The sequence below is a fragment of the Fopius arisanus genome, unplaced genomic scaffold (assembly GCF_000806365.1).
Source record: "Fopius arisanus strain USDA-PBARC FA_bdor unplaced genomic scaffold, ASM80636v1 scaffold00068, whole genome shotgun sequence".
Lineage (NCBI taxonomy): Eukaryota > Metazoa > Arthropoda > Insecta > Hymenoptera > Braconidae > Fopius > Fopius arisanus.
This window is the reverse complement of record NW_011887807.1, coordinates 503,177-525,817: the sequence shown is the minus strand read 5'-3', so window position 1 is coordinate 525,817 and position 22,641 is coordinate 503,177. Positions and strand designations below refer to the sequence as shown.

The window sequence follows — 22,641 nt, the reverse complement described above, 5'->3', positions numbered from 1 at the left end:
CAAATGTCCCCACCCGCGAATTCGGCAAAACTTTCGAGACACTAATTCAAACGCATGAGCATTTGATTCAATACCCCCAGCATTAAAAATAAATACTCATCACGACCTGCAAATCCATCCCTTATTTCAATGTCAATAGAACCTTCAATTGAAAAAATAAATCCTCAAATTGATTCCCGATTCTATTGGAATAAAGGTCGACGACTCTATTCCAAAGATCACGAGCCTCGATTGAAAAGGAAAATCTTACATCCAAGGACACACTTTTGAAACTAAGCCGTCACTATATCCCCTGCGAGATTGAAAATAGTCTTGTCAGTCGTGTTCTTCGGTATTTAACTTGCCGAGATATTTGCTGAAACTTTGACTCGGATTTTCATAACCAAGAACAAGGGCAGAAGTTACCAAGTAATATAATAAAAACTAACAAGTAAAATCCAAGTGCAAGTTTCATGTATTCAGATGATTCGAGTGCAGAACTTCTATGATTTTTGATACTTTCGAGTCTCGGGACAGACCGGATGTGCTGACACTGTTTTACATCGATTTATCTCGAAAACTGAATTACGGTAGAGCTAGTAAATAATGATTCTCTCATTTCAATATTCTGCAATTAAAATAGTTCTTTTTTCAAGGAATTTTTAAGAAACAATTAATAATTATAAATCAATGCTGAAATTATGCATTCATAAAAATTCAATATACTCCAGTATGAAAAATTAATGCATTAATAAAATTTGCAGTGACCCTCGAAATTTTATTGCACGTGAATAAAAAAATTGAATAAAATCAATTCTCTACAGGCCATTCCGTGATATAAAACATGAAATAGAATAGCTTACCATCCAAGGAAACACACTTTTTAAATACGAAAATACGCATTACGCCAAAATATTTATCCGCCTTAAAAAATCACCACCAGCCCTTCACAAACTACTGTACCAAAATTGAATTTATCACAGCTCCGTAAATCCTAGGAATCAACACCATGAAAAAACCTAAGACAAATTGAAAAATATGGTCCCGCAACCAGCACAGGATTATTTAAATAATGAATCTACTGCTTGAGCATGAATTCAGGTATCCTAAAAAAGAGAAACCTACGGCGCAATTGATCCCGATCAACCGATTTCACCCGATATTATTTTATTTCTCACGGTAACCTTCAGTGATTATTACTCGATACTATTTAACAATGGAGATAATGACGACACGATAAGCCGTAGGATGGCCTGGTTTGTCGGTACTGGTCTTGCGATCAGTGGGGTAACGTATTACCGAGGTTAGGTATCGGTTAACCCCTCTCGGGGGGAGGTGGGTGAATACCACCCGCCGGCGGATCCAGAGCAAGAGGGAGACTGGGTGGATGGTGGAGGTGAAGCTTCTACACTGAGAGAATATTTTTTAATGCCAGCGCAGGCGCAACGCAAACGTCACAGGGTGTTGTCCAACTTTTATCGGCACAAGACGGAATTTAAATGCACGTTATTTATCTAGATCCCAATCAATTTTTTATCAAATCCGGTTGAGAATTGCCTCATCAGAACCGCCACACAAGAATACCTGAACCTGAACCTGAATCGGAATTCAGTACATGTGTGGTCATTCAGAGCAATTGAAAGTTATATGTCGCAAATTCTATTGGTCAGAATCACACCTGAAAACCTGATCAGTTACTGATCAGGTTCAGGCCAGAAATATGTGGCATGAAAACTGATGTGGATGTATTAGCCTTTTTATGTGACAACCCCAACGGTAATTTACGCAGTGTACGCGGATCTAAATCAGTTCTGAATCAGGATTATGTGATCAGGTCTGTCGGGTGGGGATTCACTGAGTTTTGGGTCAGGGTACCTGATTTTGGCGCGACTATAATCAATAAAAATATGTGGAATTATCCCGACAATCTCCATTGCTCAGAATCTCGCCCAGCATACCTGATAATTTCCTGATCAGGTTCAGGTCGATAATCTCTGACCTGAATTTTGGCATGGTTGTATTTCAGGCTGTTCAAAAATATGTCAGTTCCAGGATGGGGGTCAGGTATTATCAACCTGAACCTGAAAATTCGGGTCCGGAAGGAAGGAAGGAATTGTTTTTCATGATAATTCATTATGCGAATCGAGCTATTGAGAAAAGGGTGAAGTGGTTTTCTCCCGCTCAACCGCTTTCACACAATCACCCTCTCCAACCTTTCTCCGCGCTTTTTATCCCCTCACCTTCTTTTTCCTTCATTTTTCAAATTGAACGAAATAACATTGCCAGTTTTCTCCTCGCCCCTATTTGTCAAAAGTTTGGCGAAGGAAACGAGGAGGTGAATTGTGGCCCAATGGAAATGGAAATCTCGTGTTATATACTCGGTCTATCACAGTTTCTCTCAATCATGGAGAAAATTCACGGGAGTTTGAACAAAATCGAGAATTCTCGGAAAATTCCAGAAAACATCTTATATTGAAATCAAGGATTTTTTAATCATTGATCCTTCAAGAGTGGAAATTATTTTATATGTTTTAATTACAAGAATATCATCAACAAACACATTTATTCGTGATTATAATTTATTCTCAATAAAAATCCCAATCAACAACTCGATTAATTAATTCGAATTAAAATGTGTGGGTGATGGATCGCTGAAATATTTTTTGTACTCGAATCACGATTAAATGAGTTTTTGTTGATTATTATTTAATTAGTCAGTGGTTACACGTCATTAAGAGAGTTTCTGGTAGCACCGACTAAAATAACGAAGCGCCGCACGTCGTATTTTGTCTCTACACGAGACGCACCACCATTTCATCAAATTAATTAACAACATTATCATATTACGTGCTTGCAACCACCACAACATCGCCTCTTTTCATCTGCGCACGTCAAAGCGAGAGTAAAAAATACCGAAATGAGTTGTTTGATGATGAAAAAAGAGTGGCGCCTACCTTCTCTACCGAACTTCCGCTTTTTTTTGCTGCCACTTCCGCTGGAGGAACTCTTCGAGGAGCTTTTGTCCTTGCTTTTCCAACGAGTCAGCATGATTTATCAACTGACTGGATTTTTTATCAAGACCAGCTCATACCGGCAATTTTTCTTTATCGAAAACATTCGCTGCTCCAGTCAATATTTTTTCATTCACCCGCATTTTACGCACTTTTACGTTTTAATCACTCCTTTCCATTATTTCAATAATAAAATGCCAATGATTAAATTATAAAAGAAGAAACGATATTTGCCCGACAAACTTATTATTACTGCCTCCCATTAAGTTTTATAAAAGAAATTTCTCGTGGTATTTTATCCTTCGAGGAGAAAAAAAAAATACAGAAAATCCCCTCTCAATTTCAAATAACGAGGAAAAGTTCTGCCGAAGCTAGTAACTTATTTTCTAAAGTCCAAACAATTTTTCCAGAACCGAGAAAATTTTTTCTTGACTCTAGAAAGTTTTTGTGGAACATCAGAAAACTTTCGCCTGTCTATAATAATCGATACTAATTGATCTTTCCTCTAAAAAAAAATTCTAAAAAATTTTATTGATGTTGAAAAAGCATTCGGAACTCGAGAAATTTTTTTATCGAATCAAAATTCTATTTCTCGTTGAAAATTCCCTTTTTACAACGTTTTTCTCTATATGAAATTCAGAGGCAATTTCCGGATTCTCTCGATATCGGCGAAGAGATCTAATCGGAAAAAGTCGTTTCTCCAAATCCGATTAAATCATCCCAACATAAAAATCGGAATCGATCCTTAATCTATCAATTTTCCTACTTTACGTCGACATAAACCGGTAAATTTCGTTGAATCCTTGTCGACAATCCAAAATCCAAGGCTGTCATTGGTAGAAATTTACGATTTAATACGACCGAGTAAAATTGTACCCCTGAAGACGAAAAACTGTATCCGATTCCGTGCAATTGGCAAAGTGCCCGGCGGCTAATATGTCGACTATCGATTTCCCGCGATACAAAAATACTCAATCCCCACAAACTCAATGACTACCAACGGCTAATTACCCCGTATTTTTCCTTCATTCACGTGGAGATGACACTCAACACCCGATCGCGATTCCGTCAACTGCGTCAACATCGAAATCGATCAGCTGTCAAATCAAATGAACATGTACAAATGAACTACTTCGAGGTTAGAACAATTCCCACACTAGAAAGCCCTGAAAACCCAAAAAAAAAAATTCATCTCCCCTCCCCCAATGGAATTTCCCCGATTTACTCGAATTTCCCCGAATTCATCGAACCCCAAAACTCTACACTGAGAGAAATATTCAATAAAAATTACGTGTATTTTCCGTAATTCTGGAGCGAAATGTGGTTGTCGGAAATTTTACGGAACTGTCACGTAATTTTTATCTAAAGTCACGGAATTTTACCGCGGTGTTCCGTAATTTTTATCTGAATTATGGGTGAAAAATAACGATACCGTCACTTAAATTTTTCGAATCAACTCCGTAATCGGTAAGTGAACAGAAAGTTCCGTAATTTTTACTAAATATTTCTCTCCGTGTAGCGAACGCTAAAAAAAAATGCCGCGACTGAAAAAGACACGAAATGTTCTGTGAATTTTCTCGGAAATAATTTCGCGTGCCGTTCAAATTCCGCAAAGAGCTCGTGAATTCGAGTTAAACCAAACGTTTTCTCCCGGGGAGTGAACCGCACGTTCCAGAATCCCCGGAGTACTTACGAATGTAGCCCATGACTTCCGTTACATCGGAAAAAATCCCCGAAAGTGGAATATCCGGTAATGAAAAACGGGGGGAAAAATGTCCACTGGCGGTCAAAATCACAAGCACACGACCACCGGATAATTCACCATAACTCATAACATAATGGAAACAGAAGTGAAATAACAGGGAAACCACAACACAAAAGCCCTATGTACCACTATGGCGCAAGAGTGTTGCAAACTCCAATTGCCGGTGTGTGCCGGGTTGGCAGAGGGTCCCGGTTTGTGACGTCACGGGAGTTGGGGATCGATCCCCGAACTCGGAGTTACTCCCACTACTTCATCCCTTCTCCCTGGACCAACCCTCCAGCCCCCATACCAGAGTCCATTTTCTACTATACCATTTCAAAAACATATCCACTTCCTACGGGAGACACAATTACCTGTTAATCTCACGACTCACTGACACCGACTCTTCCCACCGGAAATTATTGCCGGACATAATGACCGCGTCGATTCACCCGTTCTCTTCATTAACGATCTGTTTCAGTTGTGATTGAGATTATGTTTCAACGACTCTATTTTAGTCTCGTATCGACCCCCCCTTTTGCAGTGAATTATTTTTCCCTTTTAATTACCGGTAATTGCCATTTGTTACTCGATACTGATGAGTGAAAAGAGCTTGTGAAGAGTTTAAATTGATTTTTAATCTTGTGGAGATAGAGTTCATCTTCACCGAAGGCTCCATCTCCCGGGGGAACCGCGGGTCGATCGTTCGAGCTCTAAAGATATTTCGATAATCGAGAGATAAGAGTCGCGTTCGAGCGGATGCTGATAACGGCTGGTGTTTACGTTGAGAAAAAAAAATCTTTTGTTTTATTTATTAAGGCCAGGGTAATATATCAAGCATTGCCTCACGGAAGTATTAATATAGACGATGAGACGTAAATATATTCAGTGGAAGAGATTTTTTTTCTCAGGACACGTCAAACTCATGAAATTATTTTCAGAATTTCCTTACGCAAACGGTGTCCTGATTTTAATTTTAGATTGACAGAATTAATTCATAGTTAACTCGCAGGGAGATAAAACGCGAGAGTTTCACGTCGTAAAAATTTGTGTATTAAAAACAAATAGTATTAAACGATTTTTTAAACTAGATATTATGAAAGTTTTCCGCAAAGATTTCCAGAAAGCCATTTCTATTCATTTTGCATGAATCTTTTTTTTCTGACGCATTCAAATATAATTTTTAATGAATTATATGCGCAATTACGACAATCGATGATTTAAACAATTATCGAATGTTTGTGGGCCGTAGCTGCACCCACGATGAATGGTAATATTGCACACATGAGGTAACACGTGCGACGTGTCGAAGGCTTTACTGTACCATGCGTCAATGAAGATTTCACGAATTTCAACGGAAAAGATACAACGATAAAAAAAGGCGTCATTTGACGGCTTCAGGCTAATATAATCCAAAAAGGAAGACTCACCATTTCTGCGGTGAAGAATTCTCTGAACTTCCCCAGTCTCACTCCCACTTTCACTCTCACTAGCCCTGGTCCACCTCCTGGGGCTCTCGTGAACGGCTCGCTGAGCATCGATTCTCTGCTGTCGTTTGTCCCTGTAACCGTTGCCCCTGTCGTTGGTGACACCAGCAACGGGTGGTGGTGGCAAGGGTTTAGCATCAAACTCAACACCTTGAGACACCTCGTGTTGTCCACAAATGTTGCTCCCATAGATATCATTAGCACTCTTATTCACATTATTTTGATTCTCCTCTTGAACCCTGGCAAAAGCCAGATCCGTAGTGTCAGACGTTTTGTCCTCAGCCCTGTGTCTTCTGGTCGGGGGTTCAGGCGCCATGCCATGCTTTGTCGGCCAATTACCCGAGCCAATTTCCGGGGAGTTCGCTTGATTTGAGAAGCTAACTCGCTTCGTTCCTATTGTTCCATAATCAACGGAACTGTTGGAGTTGCTGATCAAGCTACCGCGTTTGAAAATCGGTGGTGGATTCTTGCGATCGTCAGTGTCATCATAAATCGGTGGTGTAATCAATTTTCGTGATGGTGGATCGATCCTGCAATCGGTGAATCCTCCATCATCGATCGTTCCCACAGTCTTTTTGGGTAGCTGCAAGCTCCGACGTTCGTAGCCACGAACGAAGTGCGGAGAGACACTCTTGGATCTTTGACTGATGAGATCGTTAGTATCGCGAAGTGCCTGCTGAGGCCTCACCACGAGGACCGGTTGATTCTGGCACTTCTGCCCGACTACTGGTGGCTTTGATGACAGATGCACCTTGGGCTGCACCTTTGTCTGCCCATACACTTGCTCCAGCTGTTGCTGATGATCCGTCTTCTGACCCCTCACTGGCGATATTTGGAGCTTTTCCTTCGGCAGCTCCTTGCAATCTTCAAACTGATTCCTTTCGAAGATCTTCTGCTGCTGTTCGTCATTCAATTTCTTCAGCTGCTGCCAATAAATCGCTTCTCTAACCTCTGGTTTGTCGGCTTTAAGATCTTGACATGGTTTAGGCATAGTTGGAGAGTTTGTAGAGGTTCGTTGATTCTCGAGAGCCTTCTGTTGCCAGTAGAACGCCTCCAGATGCTGCAGAGTTTGGTACTTCAACGGAGATGTCTGCTTGTTAGACTGCTGATCATAAATTGGCTCAGATGTTTTTTGACTGTAAATCGGTTGCTGCTTTTCGGTCCTCTGTGCGTAAATTTTCTCTTTTACATCACGCTTGTCGTATATCGGCTCTTGCCTTGGAATCTCTTGTCTAGTGCCGTAAACAGGCTGATTTGGTACTGGATTTTGCTCAAGACGGTGTCCAGGAGACTTCGTGCGAACCGTCGGAACCGATGGGGATGGACCTCTCCTTCCGGGTGTCCCTTCAGACGATAAATTTTCGTCGTATACAGCGCAAGGACGTTCACTAGAGGGACTCTGGATTTTCTTCCTCCGTAGCAGCGATTCAGAATTCTCGGGGATGAGGTTTGAAGCTCTTCCAACTGGCGAAACAACTCTTCGTTGAACTTCAGCTTTCTCTGGAGAACTCGTCAGAGACGTGCGACTTCTCTGGTCAGGTCCCTTGCTCAAAGGAGTTTTGGGAGATTGCAGTGAATAATTTGATGGCACAGTTCGAATGAGCAATGAATCCGGTGGTCCATTAACGCAATGCCGACTCTTATCAGAGGTACCAGAGATGGGACTAATTGTTCTCTGAGTAGTTTGTCTGTCAGCATAAACCGATTCCGGCTTTGGAATTCCTTTTTCAGGAATTATTTGTCGGATAACGGGGGATAACGGCCTTTGGGGCTCGTCTCGGAAGGCCTGAGGAGGTGGCTGATGACGCACTTCTTGTTCACTTATTCCTTCACTTCGATCAAGAGCTTCAGCAACAGGATGTAACAGCTTCTGGCGACTGTGCACCGAATTGGGAGACTCAGTCCTAGTGCTTTGAGATCCTCTGAACCTAGGGTCCACTCTATTTGGCGATCGCTGGTCGTAGATAGGATCCCTTTTTGGTGAAGCTATCAGAATTTGATCGTTAGGCTGTGCCTTCCTGGATTGGAACGTAGATGTAGTGGAAGTTGTTTTCATTTGAGAGGCAGATTGTGGTGACATTGCCATCCGGAGCTTCTCGGGGCTCTTCGTCTGGATAAGTATTCTTGGTGATTGGATTGTTCCCGAAATTATTGGTGTGCATGATCGGCTTCGGTTGTCCTCGATCGACAAGTTATCGAGTGTTGATATAGTCAGAGGTGACGTTACTCTTCGCTCCAATGGAGCTGAAGTCAAAATCACTAAGGACTTGTCTCTCTGAACAGGTGGTTGCCCCAACGAAGGAGGAATAGAACAGGAGTTTAGAACTGGTGCTGAAAGCCGGCCGATTTGCTCTTCATACTCAGTGTTCGAGGCATCCTCCACGTTTGCTCGTAACTTGGCAAGATTTGAGGATAACGGAATATTTGGAGACGCACGTATACCCGTACCTTCCTGAGACACATTCAGCTGAGGCTGACGCGGACTCGCTGATAGTGATCTTGGCGCCTCATCATACAAATTATCAGGCCGATGAACTTCGGAATTAGGCACATCGCTTGGTGTGATTGTCTTTTCATGACTAGATTGGTCACGATTGAAACTCGTGTCCGGAGACATCCGGCAACTGCTCCTGGGGGAATTCAGGTAGTACTCTCCACTCTTCGAACTACCCGGAGAGAATTCGCTCTTCTGACTCGAATTCGGAGTGTAAGTTGAATCTGCGTAGTCTCCGGACTTCTGACTCGAATTCGGGGAGTACTTAGAGGACCTTGCGACGTTGACACCGATCTTATCACTAATCTGAGTTATCACAAATGGATGATTCTGCTTGATCTGCGTCGATACCGGTGTCAAATTGAATCCAGAGTCGATGCTTTGATTTCTATTAATCTCGACACTCTCGATATGATTTCCGTTCTCATACAGTTCTGCCTCATTGGCGTAATTCTGATTGCCTGTGTAGTAGGCTGGACCTTGATAATTCATCACAGTCTGATGGCCATATCCCCCGTGTTTACGAATCTCCTCGTGATTCTGGTAATTCGAGAACTCAATTTTCTGCGGAATAGCGGGTAAAGGCCGATCAATGGGGTGCACCGCACGAGGACGTATGAGATAGCGTTCAGATGGTGGAGCGGAAATTCTACCTGATGATCCGTGATTCCGGAAGAAGCGAGGCTGAGACTCCTGAAGGCTGTGCTTACGCTCTAAGTTGCATTTTCTATCGTCATTCCTAATCTTTTGCTTTAACTTTCTCATATCTGGCGAACCGCTTATGATATTCTGATCCGTCCATCTGTCCTCTCCAGCAATCGAACTTATCGATGAGTTAACGGTGTACAATCTAGGCGTTCTGCGATCCTGATGAAGTCCTCGCTCCTGAAGGAAGTGATCTGGTGTACTGGTGGTCATTCCCTGATTGGGGAATAGCTCTTGTTTGATTTCGTTGAGCCGTTCTTCAATTATCGAACCGTTCAGACTAGTGTCCAAGTTGACGTTATGCTTTATATCGTCATTCAAGTTCATGGTGTCAGGACATCTCGTATAGATTCCATTCTGCTGGTGCTGGTTGAAGTGCCTCTCGTCCCGTTTTTTTCTCTCTTTGTGTTCCTTCCTGTGATCTTTTCGAGAATCCTTCGGGGAAAATAGACCAGGCAGGAGTCGACGGAGGCCGCTCTTCTTTTTCTTCTCTTCTTTGTGGCTTGAAGAGCAAGGGTCCATGGTTATTCCTTTAATTAACTCTGCGTAACCGTCTACTGGTGGCTCTTTAATCGATTCTTCGAGGCTTGACTCGACACTGACTTCTCTCTCTTGAGGAGCTGTTGACGAGAATTCTTTCAAGTTACTGTCTTCACTTTTCTTTCCATTCTTGTCCCCAAGGCTTTCAATTATGTCATCGTCTGCCTTAATTCTTTCCTCGACACAGTAACTTGAGTCTATCTTTCTGAGAGTATCCTCACAATCTTTCAGATCATCCTGAAATGTGTCCGTTTCGGATTGAGATTGCGTGGAGATTGTCAGATGATTACCACTTTCATGCGATGATACACTTCCAACCTCTTCGATGTACGAGGATTTCGAAGACTCCGAGGAGTTGCGATCTAGGTGACTGTCTAGAAATTCCCCAGACCACCTCTTCTCGACTTCCAACACCTCTTTACTCCACCTGGGCTTCTCTGATTTTAGAGTGGAGATAGACGAGGCTTCGGATATAGAATCAGCATCCGATGCTGCGTTCGGTCTTTCTGCAAAATTCAAATGACGATAGCAGTCTCGTTTGAAGATCGGCAATTTCCCTTCGAATACTTCGGCAGTAGTCAAATCAATCTTCACTAGGTTCTCCCGAAGCTTTCCGATTACAGACTGCGATATCCCTGACCTCTTGATATCACTAATATCTCCGACTTCTAAAGTTTTTTCTAGATTCCCATTCGCATCAGCTGTTATCGGTGCACCGATTTCATTGGGTGTCACGGGAATCGTCGGCGTCACTTTGCATACCTTCAGAAAATTCTTTGTACTCGTTCTCCGTTCATCAGAATCTGGGAAATTTCTTGCCGTCGAAATTAGTGATCGAATTCCCCTTGAGGACTTGCCGATTTCTCCTGAATTCCGGACCGGCTGTCGACTGTTGTTCGCTACTCCCTCATTGTCTCCATCACTGATAACTGCTGATCTGGTGTTCTGCTGGATGTCTTCAACTCTCCTCTGATCATCAGTCGGTGACTCCTCCATACCGTTGATTAATCCCCTTTGCACCCTACCACAAAAAATCAGATTTCAATCAGATTAAATTTTATTAAAGTAGAAATAATTATAAGTGGTCTATCTAATGAACTGTATTAGGCCTCAGGCGGTTGTTTAATCAATCAAAATAAATATCTGTAATCATGGAAGCTATGATTTCATTTTATTTCCCGGTTTATTTCTCGATCGCCTGAAACGATCATTGGAAGGTTTCGGTGAATTCGAAACTGCTGGAGTAAGCCGATCTATCTAAAATCGAACAGAAAGAGGGAAGAAACGTATCTGATTTTTTTTCTTTCGTCAACTTCCTTATCTCTACGTATGACTTGTCTGCAGATATGTTGCGTTCGTCCGCATCGCTGAACCACGAGTATTGGCTTTCGTCTAAACCTGCGGTAATACACTGAGCGAATTGAATGTACTCATTGCGCAAGCAGTATTCCATCCGCGAAAAAATTCAATCCGCTGGAGTCATATTTGCAGATGTAGCTGAATACATGGATTTGAGGTCAGCGCTTGATCGTCTGACATTTCGTTAACGCTTGCAAATGAATCTGATTAGCGAATCGCCTTGAAATAATTAGTACTGGAACTGCTCTGTAATTTGTTTATCCTTTTCATAATTTTTTTTCGAAGCACTCACAATAATTTACAAATGTCGTCTTTTTCGTGCTCTCCGGTAATTCCACGAGTTGAACAAACTGATAGGATTGAATATATATGTTTTAAAAAAAACAGGTAAGTCATACGTGATAAATTGAATTTGACAATTGAATTATTGATTCTCTTGAAATCAATATTTTCCAAAATCAATCGACACTTAAAAATCACTTAATTATAAAAACAATGGATAATTATATTAAAAAATGAAATTGAATTGAATTTAGGAAGAATTATATTTAAAAACGATTGAAACTGATATTGTTTTGAAAAATATTTTTTTATGTTGTATTCCACAAAATCTCTGACTAGATCTTCACTTCACGCACAATAGCCTTTGAATTTTCACTATGCAATAATTCCGTGATAGTATTGAATAACTATTGAATATTAAATATTGAATATCTCTGCAGGAGTCAGTCTCTGCTGTTGTCATGCGACTGAATAATCGTAGTGGTTACAAAATGGTGAATAATTTTTAAAGGAATAATAAAGTACCTATCGATAGGGAGAGATTCGTTGTGGTCGATGTCTCTGTACAAACTGCCCGAGGAATTAACCGTGAGTGCAAGACAGAGAAGGTACAGAGCACTGGTAAAAGGTGGTGAGAGTAACGAGAGTATCACATACAAATACCGTATGTAACAGAGTGTGAATGCCCTGACTTTCTGTCCCCACAAGTTTTGATTGTATGGGAGCGCCTCTGGTAATACTGATAACAGAGTTCCAGGTACTCATTGATACGCGCATTATCTGAGTTAAAATCTATTTTTCAGCGCATCATTCGATTAAAACTAGTACACATATTAGTACAAGTATTATTATTACGAATTTCTCGGTATCTAGGTACAATCAGGTGGGAATTTAAATCTCGGATGTTATTTTATGGTAATTTCGCTTGTGCCCTGGAATAACGCGGGATTTCAGATTTTCTCGCTTTTTCGTAATCAATGCATAATATTTCCGTTTCTGTAGATTTTGCTTATCCCGAAAACGTGTTGGACTTGGGGAAAAATCGTGTTTTCATGAGTCAGGGATAAGAGTTAAAAGCTCTGAGCAATTGATAAGATTTAAGTGCTATTTGGGTTGAATAGTTGTAGATAAGGGGAAATCGGTCAGATAATGAATCAATGGAGCGCTGACAGATTTTTATTGAAGATTGTAAACCGTCGATTATGTGAATCGATTATTTTTAAATTCGTACGACTGACGATAAGACAGAAATCGCCTCTCGGGGGTATTTCAATTATTAATCAATTAATTAATAAATTAATTCGATTTAATCGAAGCAAAACGACGATGGAAAATTTTTAGAAAATCAAGATTAGAATGCCCTATCATCAAATTGATATCCAGAAAATGATTAAAAAATCAAACTCTTTGTCTATAATAATTTCCCTGAGTTTGCAATCTACTGAAAAATCAATTATTTAATTGAAAATATCCAATAATTTTTCTGAATTGTTAAAATAAATGAGCAATTTAGGGATAATTTTAAAGTAGAAGTGAATTCAATTCTTTGTGACTGAAATTGAAATAAATTTTACACAGTGCTGGAATTTGTTAATTATGCCGTTTGAGAGTGTCTGTGATACCCCGACTCGTCATCTCCTCCAAACAAATAAAACTACAAGGCAAATATATAAGAGTGTACTACCCCGTCAGGACACTGACATTTGACCCAGTCTTGCGCGTCAAGTAAAAAGGAGAGTACTCGCTCGAAGGTATTTAACAAAATACAAGCACTTGTCTATTCACTGTTTCCAGTTGTTCAGATTATCCCGGTCTGCGTGTTGCCTGACAGTTAACCGATACCTCCGCTTGCCGATTTTTTCATTATTTTATTTTTCGAACAAAAGCCCGTTTTTTCTGAAAGGATTTCTGTCATCTCAATGGCTCGTCGTGTTTTCATCAGAATTGATTAATTAAAATCTTTCAGATCAACGATCTCTCAATATTCTCGAGGGAAAAAATTGCCATAAATTCTCATCATGTTTAAATTGGTGTTATAGCCATTAATTGATTGTATATACATTTAAATATTATAACCCTATGAGAAATATTGATTTTAAATATTCATACTAAACGAACGATAAAAATGTAAGAATGGGTCGTACGGAACTAATTTTTATTCGATTATTGATTCAGGGGGCTAAAAGGGGAGGGGGGGGGGCTAAAAATCTGCTTCGTTACAATATGGAACATAAAAAATAAATACATGATAAGCCAAAGGGTACGATCATAATCTAGGCGAAATACATCACTGACAGATTTCGGGTAATGATTTTTTCAAATCGGTAACTCGTTTAATGGTTTTTTTTTCAATGAGTATTTTGGCGATCTTTTGGGGGAATTTTTTTATAGAATGTCAGGACCTGTGAGGTACTTTTTTCGAGGTTACTGTCTCCACGGATGACTGAATCTCATCGGGTGTTTTCAACCTTGCGTTATGACCGCTCGAGCGAAAATCTAGGCAGGGCTGTCTGGACGCACAGGGTGACTTGTTACCATTTTTATTATCAAAATCATTATGTTCATGATAAGGTGTCATTGTATTTTCTCATTCTATAATTTTATCGCGAGAAATTTCACCGGACTGACCCGAACATAACTATTTTTCACCCTCACATGAAGAGAATTTAACATTTTCCGATATTATCGATCTATCTCGAAAACTATCGATTGCAGAAGAAAATGCTGAAGGAAGTTTTTGTAGCTAATTAAATTTTCGATAAAAACTGTCTTCTGACATTTTTTTCTAAAATCAGTAATTTCCGACCTATCGGTAATTAACGAAATTCAGTAGTAGAGAAGTATAATAAGAACAGCAGTTGGAATTTTCTGGGAATATCTCTGAATCTAAGAGAGATAGCGAAATTTTTCTCAGAAGTTTTTTTGTAGAGAAAAGTGAGAGCTGCAAATAAGGCAATTACAAAAATGTCGCTATCTCTCTTAGATTCCGAGAAATTTCTCGAAAACTGACGCATTGCCTACATAGACTCATCTCTTCAGCACTGATTTATTGCATTTATGTTTATTTATCATTTTTCTGAACCGTAAACTCGCCCGAAGTGTCTTCGGCTTCATTCACAAAATTTCTGTTTAGTTTTATCCCCATGACTGGGCAAGTGCACAGCAACTCCTAGAGTTATTGTCCATTGACCCTTGCCTCAGCCTCGGAAATACCTGACCCCCTATTCATGGTCTGGAGAAAAAAAAAATTTACGACCACGTGACTTCGGTTTGTCTCCGAAGAATGCCGAATGCTTTGTCCGTCAACATTTTTTTTTTACCGTCATTCTGTCCTCCCCTGACCTATCTACCATCTGTTCCAGACCAGAATGCGATTTTTCACTCTGGGATTTACAGGAATTACGACCTGCCATCGGGCGTCTGAAATATGACTCCAAAATCCCAAATGTTCGGTTTAACTCTCGAAAAAAAATCACCAGTCAATATTGATTCAGCAAAAGAAATAATTTAGGAAATATTTCGATCCTAATCGATTTCAAATCAATAAATTCTATTCAATTGTCTAAACAGAACATTTAATCTCCCTATTTAATTCTCTCAATTTATTATTTAGCCGAAAACTTTGAATTAATTTATTTCTCCAGAAACCAGACATTTTCACTGAATTACAACAAAAATAAAATAAAAATTCCCACGAATACTTCGATAATTTGCGAAAAAAAAAAATTGAATTGAATTGGAGATTCAAAAAAATTGAATTTAATTGACTTCCAAGAGCCTCCATAAAACCGATTGGTGAAATAATGGTGAGAAAATAGTGGGGCCTTGACACTAATTCAAATCTCCCCATGAATGAACACGACTGAATTAAAAAATAAATGAAAATCCATATCAGATTGTTAGCATTGAATTCTCCCTCGGCATCTCTATTTTGGACAACCATGTAGTATACAGAGGGAGAATGTATTTTTGGTAATGGTGTTTCCCACATCTTGCCATCACGACCCATACAATCCCATGCACATCTGAACAATCACCCGGTATTTACAATAAACTAGATAAAAATAGCGCCGATAGTTATTCCCTCTTTTTTTTTTCTCTCATCCAGGACTATGTACCACTCGAGTAAGAGTGTCCTTGCACAATGCATAATAATAATAACTAGCTGTATTGCGAACGATTGACCGGAAGGCGAGAGAAAGGGGGAGGCAAATAAAAGTGAGAAATAAAAATGCAGTTGGACCGAAACTGGCCCCTGACGCTGAGGGGAACTGGTTTTAGGACGCACACTACCAATCCTCAGACACTCAAAGCAACACAAATTTTTAAATATTCAATAACAATTAATGCGAGAACATTGACTAGAATTTTACGCTAAAAATCATAACAAAGGACTATTATTTTATAACAAAATGGAATAACCGTTGAAAATCCTACAGCGAAGTCAAATGGGACTTAAAATAATGGAGTTGAGATTTTATATTTTTTCATATTATTATTGATTTACCGAATCTGGAATCATCACCGGATGACCGGATTTTTCCGGGGATATCTCTGAAACTAAGAAAGATACCGAAATTTCCATAAGGAGCTTTTTTGTAGAGCTCATTATGACCTATAAAAATGGTAATTACAAAAATTCCGGTATCTCCCTTATTTTCGGAGATTTCTCCGCGAAACCCTCAGAACAAAGTAGTTATCTCGTTTTACAACTCGACTTAAATGAGATAATTAAAATTCCCAATTCCATTTATCACCGAAAAAAAAAATATTCACAAATATTCACTATCTTCTCACTAACGAGTCTTAAAAAATTAACTGATTGATTAATTGATTGATTAATCGTTGAGAAATTGGAGAGAAATTTAGTGTCAACTCTGGTGAGTAAAAAATTTTCTTATGGCGTTCATATATTTTTTTTAAAACAAGAGTACAGTTAGGCCCTTTGCACCGAGTTTACTGCAGGTCGCGGTTGCCGAGGGGCGGAGGCAAAACGGATGTTCTATGAATACCTACCAAGGATAAAACCCTCAGCCTCTTTCTCCATTCGATTTTCAATGGAAGACTCCGTCACTTGGAACATCACGACACGAATTAACCAGACGCCCGAGACGTACGATACAATTTGCTCAATATCAAAAAAGTTAAATCAAAAGATCCGAAAAAAAGGGAGTGAAAAAAAAAAGATAATCGCTCCGCAGTGGAAATACCTCTGAGATTTCTGGAGTTTCCTATACCTGTAGCGGAATCCGGCAGGATTTTTCGGACAAAAGGTCTTCCAGGTTTTCTAGCTCAGAGAGAAAGAGCTACTCTACCTTTGTACGATACATAATACTCTGAACAAAAGACATGTCCCCAAGTGGAAGATTCACCGAATTGCGGAAATTGTCCCTCTCCTTTCATTAACAACTCCAAATAAATACTATTCACTAAATTTCAAGGATTCCCCACAACACCGGAACATTATTAAATTAAACAGCGTCTTGAATGATTTAAAAAAATGCTGACCTCGTCTCGTATTCTCTTCATCAGGAAAAAAAAAGGCGCGACCGATATTTTTTCACAGCTCGACTCATGCAATCGTAATTGAGAACTATATTATTTGCATGCACGCAAATGCTTTATTATTCTGCGACCGCACGCGTCTCTCAGGAGAATAAAATCCTGAGTATCGAGATGAAGTGAAACTAATGAATGACTAACCATGATTGGAGCTATCGAATCGACTGGTAACAGATGACTGCGGCTATTAATCCAAAACAATGGGCACTTCCGGTGTAAATCCAAGGCCCAGGATTCACTGTCACAACACAGCATCAGATGCACTCGAAGATGAACATTTACACTTTTGGATTTCACTGACGTACACATTTAATTTTTATCTCTTTATCGGATTCACTTCATCAGTTGAAACCGGTTGGTTCACTCCTCTCTATGAGTTGACATTAATTGGTGAATTTTATTAATGTATGATTATAAATGTTGTCTCTTGCCGCGGATTCGAGTTGCGTCTAGCCGGGCAACAGAACGGCTGCAGAGCGGCGCAACAAGTGATACCTAGAAGAGGAGAGACGCACGAATTCGATGTAGTTCAGGGTTCAGACACACGTCTTGGAGATGATGGCGCTAGTGGTGTGTCATGCGTCTTGTTCTCAAATTTTAAAAGACCTGTTATGTCTGAAAATCTCATTTCACATTTTGCAACAATTACCAATTTTTCTTTGAGACTTATTTATTGTATCCCAGAGTCAACATGGAGGTCTTCATTATTATTTATTATCCTCGTAGATGACTCGAATAAATTGACAGTATTTGTAACCTATTATTATTATTTCTGTTGTTGTTATTATTATTGAAAAATAATAGTTTATGAATGTTGTCATTTATTATTATTATTGTTATTTTATTTATTTTTTGTCGAAATTCCCATCGAGAAAAGATTCCCACAGACCATTTGCTCCTCCTTCATTTTTTTGAATATTTTTTTGAATAATTGGATATTTCTTTTTATTTTTCTTTTTAGAATGGACTTTTAGGTTATGAAATATTCAAGTGAAAAAGAGAATAATTCCCAGTGAGAATAGAAGATTCATTGTTCCTGTCATTTCATATGAGTCATCAAAATATTGGGAACAGTAGCTACTGTTTTGATGAGAGTGATTGTTTGGTTTTTTTTTTTTCGGTAGAATTGAGTGGGGGATTAATATCGAGTGGTCGAGGATTGCGTCTGATAATTATGAATGAAAGTGGTCATCTGCATGATTTTATAGTGATGAGATTAATGGGAATATTTCTTTAATGTTTCCTTCCCTCGTTTCGGAGCTATAATTCCTATCGGATTTTATGATGGGCTTCTGGGGAATTTAATTAATTGAAGTAATTAAATTTCAGATGAAGATACTTATATTTTGATTTAGACGCATAGCCAGAATTTCTTCCGATTGCAGAAATGAAATTTATTCATTCAGAATGCAGAAATATTCATTGTTTATACGAATATTTATGTATTATTAATTCTCTCGGGATTAGTATTTCAGCGTAGAACTTTAATCCCCAAAAATAACAAGCCGCACAATTTATAATCTCTTTATTCCAATCATCATACACATTCTTTAGAAAAAATATATCGCTCTCAGGGAAATGTTACGAGGAATTTCCAATGATAATTCTGACATTGAGAAAAAAATTCCAGTGGATTCCAGAAACCGATCGACGATGAATCATTATTATTATGCGTAATTCTACGTTAAATGACATCTATTAAAAAATATATATTTTTGTAAAACTCCGAGCTTCAACATTATTCCCCAAAAACTTCTCTGAGCGCGAAAAATTCAAGACTGGTTCCTCATTTAGGCAAAACCGATGGATTAATGACTCCAGTTACCGCATACTTATCCGATTTCCCTGAAATCGCGATAAATTGTTCGGCAATTTCTTGCGCCACGTGTTGTTGGGCTTCAGCAGTGCTCGCCCCAAGATGGGGCGTTGCAATGACCTGAGGATGTCTTATCAACTCCAGGGTCACCGGATTCTTCGGGGGTTCCTCGCTGAATACATCAAGAGCAGCCCCTGCACACTGGCCTGATTTCAATGCCACCAGGAGTTCCTCCTCATTAACGATTCCACCTCTTGCTACATTGATCACACGAACCCCTTTCTTGCATTTCGCCAGAGTTGTAGTGCCGATCAAATCTAAAACCCCAAATAATAAATCCCACAATTATTTTCTACAATATTTATTTCCCATTGCATTAATTTAATCGTTGCATTTACTATCAGCTGATTTATCATTATTCCAATGGTACTATAAATTCATAATTTCGCCTATCGAAGTGTTCGATGGTTTATTTTTTAAATTCTAGGGAGACACGATATTTTTACATCTCAAAATAATTTTCCACTCACTTTTTGTCTGCGGAATGAGGGGTGTGTGAACAGTGATGTAATCTGCGAGTGGCCAAATCTCTTCGAGTTCGAGTTTAGTGGCTCCAGCGGTCGCAGCATCAGCAGCACTGACTATCGGATCGAAACACAGGATTTTCATCCCGAAGGACTGCATCCTGAGACCGACCTCTCGACCCACCCGACCGAATCCGAGAACTGCCAGGGTTTTCCCGTGCAATTCAAAACCAGAGAACAATTTTCTCTCCCATTTTCCCTCCTTCATGGATTGGGCTGCTTGGGAAACATTTCTTGCAAGAGCTGATATCAACGCACAGGTCAGTTCACATGCACTTATTGCATTCCCCCCAGGTGTACTGCAAATTATTTAATTATTATTCCATTAATACGATCATCATCCAAAATATTCATTTTGATTCGATTGATAATTGATCTTTTAACGATGGAGAGATGAAATACCCACAGATTTGAGATCTCAATTTATCAATGAATTATTAATTATTTATTCTCTTATTTTTTATTTATTCATTTAATTTTATTGCCTTGCCATTTGATTTTTAATCGGGAAAATCGGTTGCTGTTTTGCAGGTCATCAAGTGTTATGTGAGTCGTGGTCTAATACCATTTAATATAAAAATATAATATTTTTTAATACAAACTTTAGGACAAGGATTCCTTTCCTCGTGGCGACATCGACATCGATGTTATCCACTCCAGTTCCAGCACGTCCAATCAATCGAAGATTAGTTGCCCCCGCAATCACCTCTTCCGTAACTTTCGTCTCGGATCGAACGATCAAACCTTCATGTTTCTGGAAAATAGGGAGTTATCATTACTGGAAAATATGGAATTACAGACAAGGCCGTGATTAGCGGATTGAATACCTTCAGCTCTTGGATTAATTCATCCTTCGGTAATTTGTACTTTGTCGTAACTTCAATGCCGTGACTCTTCAATAGATCTATGCACGATTCATCGACTGGATCACTTATTAGCACGCTCTTCAAATTTACTGACATCTTCAACTGGAAAAAATCGGTTTTTATTCCATGAATTTTTGACAGACGGAAAATATTGTGTTTTTATTTCAATTGGGAGGAATAATTAAGACTGATGAATATCTTTCTGGGATTCTACTATGAGTGTCTTAAACGTTTAATAATGTCGCGAGAATATGGAGAAATAATTTTAAATTTACGTAACAAAGTTTGACACGTGACAGGAAAAGGAGTTAATATGCCGGTTGCCCTTGGAATTTACATGTTATCATTGACTTCACGGATTAATACAAATTTGTTGAATTTAATTGATTCAGAAGTACTACGAAAATAAACTACAATTCAGTTTTTAATTTTCAATACCCGAGAATTTTTTTGAAGTCCGAATTTTTCCATTTTGACTAATTCCGAGACATTCACAAAAAAAATATTCAATTGCCTTTTTGAATTCCCAATTCAGGTAGAATCACAAATCTGAATCTGAAAAATAAGCCACAATTTTGACCGATGAATTGGAGAAACTAACCGGTTTAGGAGGAACTAAAAATATACGACGGAATATTAAATAATTTTGCAATACGGACGAATTAGAGACATCTGGAACTTGACGTGACAAAGTTTTGATGCATGGCGCTCAAGTATTAATCGAATAAATAAATCTACCTGATGTGGCCTTGAAGTTCAGATAGTACTATTTACCCACGGAATTTACCCAAATCTATGGAGACGATTTAACCAGAGGAATGATGACATTTCATACACAAAAAATTCATCTAGGTTTTCAATTTCCCGGATAATTATCAGACGAAACTGGAGAACATGAGACGTGCGCGAATAAAAACGCGATAATCACAATTCCTTGTAAATCCCGGAGTTGAATTTGCAAACTTGAGAAATTGCTTGGGTTTGGCAACATCTGGGTCGTTTTACAGATCTAAATGGAATTAATATCTATTTGGGTCTTGAATGCAATTCTTACAGGAGTCTGGAGTCAATCGTTGGACAGGAGAACTCAGGACAACGACCTTTTACCGAGTGACCGGTTTTTCCCTCAAGTTTGACTTCGCGTTGTGATGGCGCCTCAATCGCAATTGACTTTTTGATTGACTTTTAAATTGCGACAAGTGGCAATTCGTATCTTTACACTGGAATTGTCGTTGTAGAGGGGAGTAAAAAAATTTGGGGGGACTCCTGTGGCGTCACCGGAAAAAAATAATTCCACGAAATTATTTTTTTTGCGGAAATGTTCTTGACAAACGTAATTGGCAGAATTTATTTTTTTAATTATTTTTTAAATTGTTGTTGAATTAGCCAACGGCTAATGTACAAAAATTATTTAGAAAATTAGTTTAGATTAATTTTTGAAGGAATGAATGAAAATTTCGAGACTTAATGGAATTTTCAATGAAATATGAATTCAGCAAAAGAATTATACCAATTTTCTATTTTTTATTTTCTCGAGATAAATGGGGTGTAAAATAGAGTTTTATCTATTGTAATAAATTCTCGATTTTTATATGAGTTATTCCAGAATTTATGGAATTTTTCCGATATACTAAAAAAATAATTCATGAAGTCAAAGATTTCCAACAATTAAAAAATTACCGTGTAATTACATAATTTTCCAAAAATTAATAGACATCGCATCTTATTGCAAAGCAATCGATTTTCCACTCGACGAATTATTATCCGTAAAATTTACTTTTTGCAAAAGAATTGTTACTGCTGTGACAGCCCCGAAAAAAGTGGTCTCAATTTTTTTATTAAACATCAATAGCAATTGAACAAATAGGATTTGAGAAAGCTACGCCAAAGAGGATTGATGAAAGTAGAGACTCAGTTCTGGGGGTTTGAGTGACCTCACCGACATTTTAGTATCTCACCTCAAGAGAGAGAGGGTGCCACACGCAATGCACTGGCGTTAAAGTATGATACAGGGAGGTATTGCCAAGCTTTGATGTCGCCGACACCAAAACAGGGGACAAGTACCTTCAGACGTCGTACGTAACGCTGTATAACGCCTTCTCCTCATGTGCGTTTCGTCCCCACAATTCAGCGATTTCTGGCGTTTACATTTGAATGCCAGTCGAGTCGTTTGATTTTTTTTTCTTTCAAATTGACATGAAAAAAAAGGTAT

The 22,641-nt window shown here is 38.9% G+C and overlaps 2 protein-coding genes across 16 annotated transcripts in view; both read right to left on the bottom strand.

Annotated features, from left to right (window-relative positions):
* The window catches only part of LOC105269375 (uncharacterized), an 82,026-nt gene extending 64,390 nt beyond the window's left edge, over positions 1 to 17,636 (bottom strand). For 13 of the 15 annotated variants that reach the window (XM_011309538.1, XM_011309545.1, XM_011309542.1 and 10 more), the window contains exons 1-2: positions 17,305 to 17,636; positions 6,165 to 10,981 (exon numbers count right to left, since the gene is read on the bottom strand). In XM_011309538.1, the coding sequence (XP_011307840.1) occupies positions 6,165 to 10,956 (4,792 nt within the window). In that variant the 5' untranslated portion in view covers positions 10,957 to 10,981; positions 17,305 to 17,636. Of the gene's footprint in view, positions 1 to 6,164; positions 10,982 to 12,126; positions 12,198 to 17,109; positions 17,172 to 17,304 lie in introns of those variants that run through there. The other 2 variants (XM_011309540.1, XM_011309539.1) reach the window with 2 other exon arrangements.
* Positions 17,637 to 18,673: 1,037 nt separating this feature from the next.
* On the bottom strand, positions 18,674 to 21,049 carry LOC105269371 (D-3-phosphoglycerate dehydrogenase). The gene is made up of 5 exons (XM_011309532.1): positions 21,031 to 21,049; positions 20,391 to 20,531; positions 20,166 to 20,317; positions 19,510 to 19,862; positions 18,674 to 19,296 (listed from the first exon to the last, which is right to left on the bottom strand). The coding sequence occupies exons 2-5, from the start codon at positions 20,523 to 20,525 to the stop codon at positions 18,950 to 18,952; spliced, it is 987 nt and encodes a 328-aa protein (XP_011307834.1). The 5' UTR covers positions 20,526 to 20,531; positions 21,031 to 21,049; the 3' UTR covers positions 18,674 to 18,949.
* Between the last annotated feature and the right edge of the window lie 1,592 nt (positions 21,050 to 22,641).

Excerpts from the sequence above, each read along its gene's own strand:
- LOC105269371 (XM_011309532.1), bottom strand. The coding sequence starts at position 20,525 with ATGTCAGTAAATTTGAAGAGCGTGCTAATAAGTGATCCAGTCGATGAA. Across the intron at positions 19,863-20,165 it reads AAAGGAATCCTTGTCCTAAA|TACACCTGGGGGGAATGCAA; the intron begins GTTTGTATTAAA and ends AATAATTTGCAG. Across the intron at positions 19,297-19,509 it reads CCTCATTCCGCAGACAAAAA|ATTTGATCGGCACTACAACT; the intron begins GTGAGTGGAAAA and ends TTGGGGTTTTAG.